The 12,277-nt window shown below is 39.4% G+C and overlaps 1 protein-coding gene across 1 annotated transcript; it reads left to right on the top strand.

The window, feature by feature from the left end:
- The first annotated feature begins 6,223 nt into the window (after window positions 1-6,223).
- LOC109167885 lies at window positions 6,224-9,936 on the top strand. The gene is made up of 4 exons (XM_019316956.1): window positions 6,224-6,362; window positions 6,759-7,704; window positions 7,788-8,450; window positions 8,574-9,936. Exons 1-4 carry the CDS (start codon window positions 6,224-6,226, stop codon window positions 9,934-9,936), a joined length of 3,111 nt encoding a protein of 1,036 aa, XP_019172501.1.
- Window positions 9,937-12,277: the final 2,341 nt, after the last annotated feature.

Raw genomic sequence — 12,277 nt, forward strand, 5'->3', positions numbered from 1 at the left:
GTTTATAGGGCATTCAGTTGGATTATATCGTTTGTGGCTGTAGCAGTGGAAGCCCTGTGGGTATGAGAAAAAAAACTTCGTAAGAAATTCAAGGCTCTTGATACCATGTAAAGATTATAAATTAAACTGTACTTCATTGATGTAAAATAACGAGCTATAAATAGTGTACAAATGAGGGAGAATAGTAGGAGGTTGTAACAACTTGTTCAAACACACCTATTCTACAGGAGCATAACTATCACAAACATAAAGAGATAAAATGTCAGGCACACATATCCTTAACAGAAAACGTCTTCATGAAAAGGGTAATGGTTTTGATGATGATGTTTGTCTAATTGTCTTAGCTTCCCTACTACGTTGTTGTCTCTCGCTAATCACATGAATTGTCTTATAAAAGTAAATTGCATTTGCTTCCATTCTTGCTGATTTCCGCCTCCATATATGATCTATTTTTGGTAGTATACTGTTGCAGTTGTATAGTGTCTCCTATTTTAATTTGGGTATTATATACTACAGATAGAAAGCTTAGGAAGCTAATGAAGGTTTCAGAATGAGCTAGCTAGCTAGTATATTTGATCATCATATATTGCTAATTTAATATGATTTATTCATTTGCAAATCAAATACCACGTAAACATGAATATGTGTGCTTCTAATGGAAACTTCATACTATACTAATTAATTGATGAATTGAATTAATTTGATTTTTAATGATAAGCTAAATCTGTTGAAAAGTATGTTTTCTTGAATTGGCTTGCATCATCAAAGGCTTAAAGATTCAAGATCAAGAAAATACTTTGGCATTCATCAAGTCAATCTCAAGCCGAGTCTATATCATAGTTGGAGTTTCAACATATCCTGTGTTATCAACCAAACCTTCTCTACTTGTGTGAAGTAGAAATAGGCGGAGTAGTAAGTGCTAATACTTATGAAAAACCTAGCTAAGAGCTTAAGGCCGGTGGCTTTGTGATCAGGGCTGCTTAAGTTCTTGTATTATACTAAAAATAATAATGCAATAATCTTTGTGTTTTAGGAGAAAAGTGGAGTAGGCTGTGTTAGCCGAACAACTAAAAAAAGCTCTTTGCTTACAACATTTACTTTCCAGCCTAGCTAACAACCAAACTTAAAACTTTGATAATAAGGCTAAAATACGTGCAAAAGTATTAAAAATTTACTAACTCTCCGCTGCATATATACTCTTTTACATAAGAATTCAGTTAAAGTTCAAGCTTTTCCTTGGACTTAATAAGTTTTACATATGAAATTGAAGGGATACACGCCAATTGTTCCCTCAATGATGCCGTAAACAATAATGGAATTTCAAAAAGAGATAGAGTACTTCCTTAAAATAGTTACATTCTCTATAAAGTTAATTAGAAACTAAGTTAAACATAAAAGTTGAATGATTTATTTCCCACTAAAACTAGCTAGCCATCATAAATTCAGTTAAACCTTTCAAAGTTGACAATTTCATACTGAATTTGAAACATTGAAATAATTTTGATCAAAACTTTTTAATGTCATAAATTCATACTGAATTTGAAACATTGATATAAATTTGATCAAAACTTTTTAATGTCATAATTTCATACTAAATTTAAACTCTAGATGATGAGCCACATAAATTTCGTTAGAACATTTTAATGTGGTCTAATTCCTTAGCTTAAAAAAAGTAATCATCACATTGCTTCTTTAATAACAAGCTCCCTTATTTACTTTCCAGCCAAACAACCAAACCTAAAACTTGATAAGGTTAAAATACGTGCAAAAGTTTTAAAAATGGGCTAACTTTCCGCTACAAAATCTTTTACATAAAAATTCAGTTAAAGTTCAAGCTTTTCGTTGGACTTAGAAATGGCACGCTGTTTCTTTACTTAATGAAACATCGCCAATTTTGGACGGCGTGCCACAAAATTTTGTGGACCGCGGTCCACAATATAAATTCTAATTCATTCTATAGCAAATCGGGTGACGACAAATATAATATAGCAGGTCCGGCATTGATTTGTTATTCATCAATTCATCTAAATATCCATTAATCCCACAAACAGTCTTGTTGGTTTTTTCTTCGAACGCCGTGCAACTCCCGTGCGACGCAACCTTAACTTTTACAATTACTTTCATCACTTTACACATACAAATTAAAATCGAGTTCTCCTCACAAACGACTTGTTTAAAATATACATATAGAATAAAATTAAATCACAGTACAATCTGAATAAAAAAGTTGTTTTCTCTCTCTAGGAACTTAACGAACTTTCCCTCTAGGAAACACTCTATTCAGTTGGTCTACACTGAATGTCCATTTAGAATTTCTAAAACTCATGCTGTTCATAACAAAAAAGCCAAAAAACACAATAATCTGATTTAATCGGCCAAGAGACGGAGAAGTTCACAGAGGAGCAAAAGTGTCCACCGTTGAATAACGGTGGCTACTAAATGGCAATTTTAATTATGGAGGATGAAAATTGTCGACACCCTAATAAGTCTAGAACCAAAAATGGAATTAACTCTATTTATACTGCGTATCGTTGCTAAAACCGGCGGGTTTCGGCGAAGCGTTTCCGTGATAACCGTAATATTTAACGTATGATGATAATGCGTGAAGAAACGAGGTAAGCAATGTACAATGTGTATCTTGCATGCATAATATGATCTTCACGTTGAAAACGTCTTCACGAAAAGGGTAATGGTTTTGCTGATCGAAGATGTTTGTCTAATTGTCTTAGCTTCCCTACTACGTTGTTGTCTCTCGCTAATCACATGCACTGTCTAATAAAAGTAAATTGCTTGCCTTAATTGGCTTCCATTTGTAAATTGCTGATTTCCGCCACCATGAACTACTTTATCTGATGATCTGTTTTGGTAGTACTGTTGCAGTTGTATACTACAGAAAGCTTAGGAAGGTTTCAGAATGAGCTAGCTAATTGAAGGGACTCACACCAATTGTTCCCTCTATGACGTCGTAAACAATGCTTACTTAAAATAGTTACGTTACAAGCTGAAGGATTTCTTTCCCCCCTAAAACTAGCAATCATAAATTCACTCATTAATTGTTTAATGTCCCTTGAGAATCAAATGAAAGGAAGAGTCTTCCCTAATTAGATTAATTAAGAGATTGCACCACCATTCAAGTCTGAATGAGGGGCAAGTCAATTTCAAAGAACAAGATATTCAAGTGCATACACGCGAGCTGACAAGCAATATTCTAGATGGAGAGTGAGAGAGAGAAATCTCAAAAGGCTTAAAGATTCAAGATCAAGAAAAGACTTTGACACTCATCATGTTGGAGGATAAAAATAAATAGAAAATAAATAGTATAGGGCTTTTATAGTCTTTTCTCCTACTTTCCATAACCGTTCATCTTCTTCTTTATATTGTAAAGTTTTGTATTGTTTTTGAACTGAAATACATTTTTCCGTCTTCTCAAAGCTGAAAAAAAGTCAAGAGACTTGTTTGCTGGTCAAAGAAAATGTGATCATTATTCCTAAACCGGAGGCTCTGGATCACGATAGTGCCGAACCAGAGCAAAATCAGAGCTCCGATGAGAGAACCTGGCCTGATTCCCCTGGATTGGAGCGAAAATCGACGCCTGGACGAGAGCTCAGTATCTCGGTCACGCAATCGGAAGCCTCAGGCGATTCAAATAAGGGCAAAGTCCCGCTGAGATTTCGGGAATATGAGGTGATCTTCGATATTGAAGAATTGGATGCAATTATGGAGAAAGCAGCAAACAATAACGAGATAATGGAGGATATTATAGCCGAGCGATTCATGGAAGAAGCGACAAAGGTCGTCCAGAAAAAGCTCTCTGGAAACTGCAACCTTGAGAGGAAGGTCATGGAGAAGTTGCGAAACAAATATAAGGGGCTACTAATTGCAGAAATGAGAGCAGCGGATGAAGAATTCGCGAACCAGACTTCTAAAGAGGAGAAGGAAAAGCCGAATAAGAGTCCTATCCGGGAGGCAGGGGAGAAGCCTCAGGCAAATGCCTCGAATGTCTCTACTAAGACTGGAAAGCTAGGATCGAAAGCCAATGAGAGGCAATCTGGAGGTGGAGAGGTACCAAATGTGGGTGAAATTCACAGCGATTTGATGGAGAATCAGAAAGTTAAGGGGGTGGTGGTGGAAGAGGACTTCCCAGCACCTCCTTGGACTGAGAACAAGCAGGCCATGGAAGGAAAAACGGCTACACAATCAGGTATGCAATCTGTTCGAGAAAATGCTTTAATGAAAAAGCCTAGTGATAGCAATGTTGACTGCTTAAAAACTGGTTGTGAGAGTGCCCCTAAGGCAATTCCCACAAATCAACCACAAGCAGCTTACATTGCTACCAAAAGGCCACAAACAGTTGTGACCTGGGGACCAAGTAGTACTGGCCCAGGCACTCTGAACATGAATGTGAAAAATGGCAGTTTGGGGGAGCAGGGAAGGCAAAGCTTTGCCTCATGTTTTACCAAAGGTAATAGATCAGGAGGGGGGACTTTGCTGGGCTTCCCCAAGCTGTCATAGGAGAAAAAGATACTGAAATGCATAGAGGCCTGCCTGCTATAAGACTAGAAGAATGTGAAGTTGAAGAATTGAATCAAATAGGAGACCATTTATTAATTGGAAAATTTTCTAGAGGCAGGCCTACTATGGAGGAAATCAGGAAACATTTTGAAGCCAAATACATACTCAAAGGCACTCTTGTGATAGGTTGGTTGGACACTAGACATGTCACTCTTGCCTTTTCACAAGAGGAGAATTGTGTGAAAATTCTCATGATGGACCAAATCCTCTTCAATGGGAGACATCCAATGAGACTCTTCAGGTGGGCTCTAGGATTCTCCACAGAGAAGGAAACTAGCCTTGCCCCAGTTTTGGTGAGGCTGCCAATGCTCAGTGCAAATCTGTTCAATCTTTCTGTCCTAAAACAAATCTGTAAGCCTATTGGGAAATTCCTAGCTGCAGACTATGCAACTTTGAATTACACTAGGCCAAGCTATGCTAGGGTTAAGATAGAGATTGACCTATTGAAACCTCATGTAAATGAGATTTTTATAGGCTTCTCTAATTGCCCTGGAAAAGAAGATGTAGGGTATACCCAAAAGATCATCTATGAAAGAATACCCTACTATTGCACCAAATGCTTCAAGCAAGGGCACTCTGCAGAGGTCTGCAGAAGTGGCTTTGTTGGTGGCACAAGTTTTGCCAATGCAGGTACAGAAGCAGAAGAAGTCCAACAAAGTAGGGGCAGGTCAGTGACAAGAAACATGAACAGAACTAGGAGTAACAGTAGAAGATCCAGAGGGCAAAACCCAAGCATTGGCCCTAGTCAGGGAAAGACAATGAACCCACAAAATGGGAGAAACCACCAGGCACAACCAAGCCTGGTAACAGGAGAGAAACAGAAACAGAAACAAGAGGCACTAAGCCAGTGCCAACCTGAAGCCAGCAAGCAAGCAGAGGAAAGAAGGGGGGTTGAGGGGAAAAAAGAAGGTGAAAAAGTGGAAAAAGTTTTAGAAAAACAAGAAAAAAGACAAATGGAAAAGGGGCAGATTAAAGAAACAGAACCAGAGGGAACATGGAATGTTGTAAGGGAGACAAAGCAGAGGGATACAAGGAAAAGACCCCAAACAGAACCTGAGAAAATAGGGGCAAACCACAACACCTTTCACACTTTGAGAGACAGAAATGAGATGGGAGACCTGGGGGCAGAAGAGGATGATCCAGGACCAATCAAAGACCCTGATTATGTGGAGGAACAAGAATTGAGTGAAGACTTGGAGAGTGAGGAGGGGGAAATAAGGGGACTGGAAATTGAAGATGAGAATCAGGGATTCCTGGATCAAATCCATGCTTCACCTGGTAGAAAACTAACTAAGTCAGAGAAAAAAGCTATTGCAAAAGGTTTAAAGGTTCCTGCTGGGAGGGGTAAAGGCTCCTCCTCAAAAAAATCAAGATGAAGATAATCTGTTGGAATGTGAGGGGAGTGGGATCTGAAGGCTCCCTTCACAGGTTAAGGAACTTGGTAAGAATACATAAACCATTCCTTGTTTGTATTTTGGAACCTTTCAGAACAGTTGACAAAGCTGGAATAGTAACAATTGGGTTGGCAATGAACACATTTGGGTTCTTTGGAGCCCTGGAACAGCTGCTCAGATGGTTGGCATGAGTGATCAGATGATCTCAGAAGGAAATCATAATATCCTTTGTCTATGCAAGCTGCAACAGAAGATTAATGCAAGGTTTATGGCTTGACATTGTAAACCTTGCACAAGGGCAAACTGGAGGGGAACTTTGGGCTGTGATGGGAGATTTCAACTGCATTTTGAATCCGGAAGAGAAGAGAGGGGGAAATCCTTATGACAAAAACAAGAGTGAGGAATTCCAGCTTTGCCTTGATGAAGCTTAATTGAGGGAAGTATCATTCTATGGCAATTTGTACACCTGGTGGAATGGAAGAGCTAGGGAGCAAGCCATTTGGATAAGACTGGATAGATGTGTAGTGAATGGGAACTAGGAATCTGCAGTAAAAACACATGTCCAGCACCTTTCAAATCCACCTCAGATCATGCTCCCCTGTTGGTCACCATGGAGCCACACATAAAAATGGGAAGGAAACAACTTTCCTTTTTATTGGTCAAGTCTGGCTGGGAAGAAGACTTTGCAGGAAATGAGATGTACAGATTTGTATCAAAGCTAAAAAAAAGTGAGGAGAGTGTTGAGGAGTTGGAACTGGGAGGTGTTTGGGAACATCTTTGAAAAAACCAAAGGGTCAGAGGAGAGAGTGAGGGTGTTAGAGGAAGAGCTGCAAAGTGGACCCTGTGAAGAAAGCTTGATACAATACAAGAAGTCCCAGGCAGAACCGCAAAGGCATATAAGAACTGAAGAATGGTTTTGGCAACAGAAGGCCCACTCTCAATGGGTAATAGATGGGGAGAGAAACTCAAAGTACTTTCATGGGATGGTGAGGGAGAGAAGGAGGAAGCAATTTATACACAAAATAAAAAATGAGAGGGGTGAATGGGTGACCAGTCAGAGGGAAATAGCTGAACTAGCAGTTGGTTACTTCCAAACTCTTTATAAAGAGGAGGAGGTAGCCTTTAACCCTTCTATCTTCAATTGTTTGCAGGAACAAGTCACACAAGAGGAAAATGCTAATCTCACTGCCATTCCATCCCTAGAAATCAGAAGCATTGTGTTTAGCATGAGTTCTGTGAGTGCAGCTGGCCCTGATGGTTTTGGTGGTGGATTCTACCAAGACTGTTGGGAAATCATCAAGGAAGATTTTGGTAAGATGGTCCAAAGTTTTTTTAAAGGGAAAACCTTAACCAAGGCAATTTCCCATACTGCAATAGTGCTTATCCCAAAGGTAGCTAATCCAGCATCCTTTTCTGAGTTTAGGCCTATTAGTTTAAGCAGCTATTGCAGTAAAGTCATCACAAAAATCATGGTTCAAAGAATGGCTGAAATTTTAACAAGGGTAGTCTCTCCTTGTCAAGCTGGATTTGTCAGAAATAGAAACATCTCTGATAACATTCTTCTTGCCCAGGAAATGTGTCATGGAATCTCAGCTTCTAATGAGGATGTGGTTCTAAAGCTTGACATGACCAAGGCCTATGACAGAATGTCATGGTCTTGTGTCAAACATGTACTAGGGAAGCTGGGATTCAATGGTACCTGGATTGATTTGGTGGAGAGATCAATAAATAACATTTGGTACTGAGTCATAATAAATGGAGAGCAGAAGGGTTTTTTTCATGCTACTAGAGGCTTAAGACATGGGGACCCCCTCTCCCCAGTCTTTTCATCATTGCAGCTGAACTGCTCTCCAATTTAATTGCTCAGATTGGAGCCAGCTTTTCTCAACCTGAGGGGGCTCCTAGAATTCACCATCTTGCATTTGCCGATGATATGGTAATCTTTGCCTCTGCAAAAGGAGGGGCAATGACTAAAACTATGGAGGCCTTGAACATGTATGAAAGCCAATCTGACCAATTGGTGAGCAAAGAAAAAAGTGCATTTTATATGCATCTTAAAGCCACAAGTGGGGCAATTGGCAAAGTCAAAAAGATAACCAGGTTCCAGAAAAAGGACTTCCCATTCACATACCTTGGCTGTCCCATTTACTTGGGCAGGAAGAAGGTTGAACAATTCACTCCTCTAATGTCTAAAGTGACAGCCAAGTGTAATGGATGGCAAAACAAGCACTTGTCCCATGGGGGCAAGGCTATTCTGATCAAATCTGTTTTGCAGGCAATACCATCCTATGTCTTCTTTGCAGTTAGCCCTCCCAAAACAGTGATGAAAAGGGTGGAGGGAGCCTTTGCAGACTTCTTTTGGGGGAAATTGGATGGAAAGGCCAAATACCACTGGAGTTCCTGGGCAAATCTTGCAAAACCAGTTGAGATTAGGGGAATAGGATTTACTAGTCTGGAGGAAATTGTGGAAGCAGGGAGTGCAAAGTTGTGGTGGCACTTCAGGGTGGATCAATCTCTTTAGGGGGATTTCATTAAGGCAAAATATTGTAGTAAAACACACCCTGTACACAAATCCTGGGAAAATGGAGACTCACATGTCTGGAAAAGGCTGGTTGAGGCAAGAGATAAGACTGAGCATGAGATAATCTGGAAGTTGGGTAGAGGGGAAGTAAACTTCTGGTGGGACAATTGGAATGGAAGAGGGGCTGTGGCCAAGACCTACAACATAGGGGGCAAATTGCAATCCAATGAAACTGTGAGAGAGAGATATGCCAATAAAAGTTGGAAAAATCTGAATAGCCAGGTGCAGAATGATCTTAAAAAGCTGGTCTTGAAGGATGACCAGGATGATCAGGCCCACTGGAGACCAGCTGAAAATGGAGTTTTCACTTTGGCCTCTGCAAAAGCTCTCTTCAGGAAGCAGAAGTGGGGGGAAAACTCTGAGAGGCAGTTTTGGTTCAAGAAAATTTGGGCAAAGCACTTGCCCTGGAAATACTCCTTCCTGACATGGAGAGTTCTTAAGGGAAAGGTTCCAACTGATGACAACTTAACAAAATTTGGCTACCAAATAACACCAAAGTGCAGCTGTTGCAGAAACCCTGGCAGGGAAAATGTGCAGCATGCTTTCTGTGAAGGGGAAACAGCAGGCAAGATCTGGAAATACTTCATTAAGACTTCGGGACTTGGAATCCAAGTGAGGAAGCTGAGGCAAACATGTTATGATTGGTGGGGAAAAGGCCACAGAAACAGGTTGATAAAATTCATATCTGAAAGATTACCTGTTCTGATCATCTGGGAATTATGGGTACATTTGAATCAGTGCATGCATGGAAATCAAACTCCATCCATTCCCAGGATCATTTTTAGGGCAGCAAGAGGTGTGGCAGATTGTATAAGGAGGAAATGGACTGCATGGGAGTCCTTCCCACCAAACTGGGAATACATTTTAAGGAAGGCCAAAGGCTTTGGATGTACAAGGATTGTAAGGGATTTGAGATGGAATAAACCTCCTAAAGGCTGGGTCAAGCTGAACATAGCTCAAGGTGGGGGTAGTTGTAGCTTCTTCATAAGGAACTCTAGAGGAGATATTGTCTTGGTAGGAACACAACTGGGAACAGGAGAACAAGTCCTGGGGGACTGTTTTGACTGGTGCAGATCCAGAAAGATTCATCATATTCAGGTGGAATCTCCAGACCGGCTAGGATTGAGTGAAGGACATTGGACCAAAGGTTTGAAAGTTGGGTGGCTGAAATGTGATACAAGAGTGAACTGCCTGGCCCAGTGCTTGTTGGAAAGGTCCAAAGGCCAGAACCAGGTCTACCTGATAGCTGAGGTTCTTCCTAAAGGCTTTTCACATCTGCTAAGCCTGGAAAGCATTCCACACTTCATTTCTCTGCCAGGTTTTGATTCTTTGAGGGCCTTGCAGTATGATAGAAGGCAAGGGACCCTGGGATTTAAGGGTCTCCTCTGAAAATGGGGCTCATACCAAGCTGCACAAGAAAGGACAAAGCAGAAGCTGGGGCCTGGCTAGCTGGGAACTGGGAGCAAGTCTAACACCAAGTCAGAATCCTTGACCTCCAAGGTCACATCTTATAAGTAAATCTGATCCATTGGCTTGTGTCATGCGTAGGGGTTTATTTGGTTTGCAGGTTAATCATCTTGATCTGTCTTGTTATTGCTTGGCTCATAAGGCAAAATGGAGCCCTTATGCAAGTGTTTCACCAGTAAGGGTAACCATCTTATGAGCTAAGGGTACTTTTCGTCTTGGGGAGAATGTGGTTGGTGGGCTAAGATTGCCATCCTGGGATGATTCTACAATGCTCTAGATGGGGATCCCCTGAAAGGGGGTTGTGTTTGTTGAAGCTGAAAAAAGAGAAAAGGAAAAGAAGAATTGAAATGAAAAGAATGAAATGAAAATGAAAATTATGTGTATGGAAAAGAAGAATCACGGAAATGAATACTGGAATTCTGGAGCATATATTGGATTTCTATGGGCTTCTCAATCGCTTGTCATATAAGGGTAAATGGCCTCCTTATGCAATTGCTTTGGCATTAGTAAGGGGGTTCATCTTATAGGACAAGGATTGGGACCCTAGGTTACCATTGCTTAGTTCACTAAGGTTAAATGATCTCCTTATGCAAGTATCTTGGTACCAATAAGGGGCATCATCTTATGGACTAAGAGTGGGTCTCATTGCCTTGAGTAAAGGCATCAGTGGCCCCTCCGGCTAAGACACAGTTTTCTGTGCGGAGGGGTTGACCTTGCGCTCTTGGGGTGGGGACCTAGGGTTCTTTTGGGGGTCCTTATTTATGGGCATTGGTTGAACCCTCTTTGGGATGGCATGAAGGGAAGGGCGGTGGTAAGGAAAAGACCACTGGTATTGCATAAGGGAATGGATGGATCAGGATGGTTGACCTTGCAAATGGATAATGGCTTGTGGAATGCTTGGTGAGAGGGGTGAGCTATACTTAATGAGATGCTTCCAAAAGAGGCCGGGGAAATGCACTTGGTGATTGGACTTGACTTGGCTCCCAGCTTGGTAGGATTGGCTTCGTTAGTTCTTTGTAACATGTAAGGCCGAATGGCCCTGTTGGTTGGTCACACTTGGTCACTTTTGGACCAAGCTTTGTCTTTTGAGGTAGTATGTTGGTAAAGGCTGAATGGCCACTTGGTCATTAGAGAATTAAAAGTTGTAAGACATTATGCCATTTAGGTTGTGATGCTTGGTCACTTTAGGGCCAAGAAACTCCTTGTAGGGCTGGTGCCCCTTTTGTTTGGTAATGATATATACATAAACCTTTAAAAAAAATATTCAAAAATAGAACAAAATGAATTGTACTGTTAAATTAGAAAAATCTAAAAACAGTGAATTTATAAAATATCATTAACGTTGACAGATGTAATCCCGTCCACAAAAGGATAAACTTTAACGATTGTCATTTAATATACATGGTTTGGAGCTTATATATTAAAAATGATCGTTTAATATACGTGGTACGGAGCTTATATATTAAATGCCGCAAATAAAAATGGGAATCATTAAAATCCAATTTAGATTTTTTTACAACCAAAATTGGAAAATTTTGTTACTATTTCTTAATGTTATGATCGAATTAAACTTTCTTGTTCTGTATATGGGATATATATGCTACAATATTCATATTTATATTTAAGGGTTTCGTACGGTAAGATATTTTTATTGTAATTAATATCTTAATTAACAATTATATATATATATATATATATATATATATATATATATATATATATATGAATTACTATTATTTCCAGTAGAAATAATTATAATTTTTGTCGTAATCTTTATCGAAAAAAAAAAAAAAAACACCCTCCTCATTAGGTTATTGACATTATAGTTTGTATAATTGGGAATATTAAATAGTTGACTATATTGGCATTTGTTAAATTGATAGTTATTATTAGTGTAATGACAAAAAAATATCTTTATTTATGGCAAATTATACAGTGGAACCGTGTCCACCTTGCAATGTGGATATGGTTTCAAAACGGCGTCGTTTTGGTGGAAAACAATGTCGTATCAATTTAAAAACAAAAATTACTTTCTTTTACCGTTAATGGCGTTTTTCTTCAGATTCGGCAGTTTCCTTCCCAAATTCTATATTCACAATTATAGGAATCTATGTTCATAATTACTGAACTCTATGTTCATAATTATAGAACTCTAAGTTCATAATTTTTGAACTCCATCTTCACAATTATTAAATTCTATATTCACAACTACAAAACTTTATGTTCATACTTATAGAACTCTGTTCATAATTTTTGAACTCTA

Source organism: Ipomoea nil, unplaced genomic scaffold, assembly GCF_001879475.1.
Source record: "Ipomoea nil cultivar Tokyo-kokei standard unplaced genomic scaffold, Asagao_1.1 scaffold3170, whole genome shotgun sequence".
NCBI classification, from domain to species: domain Eukaryota; kingdom Viridiplantae; phylum Streptophyta; class Magnoliopsida; order Solanales; family Convolvulaceae; genus Ipomoea; species Ipomoea nil.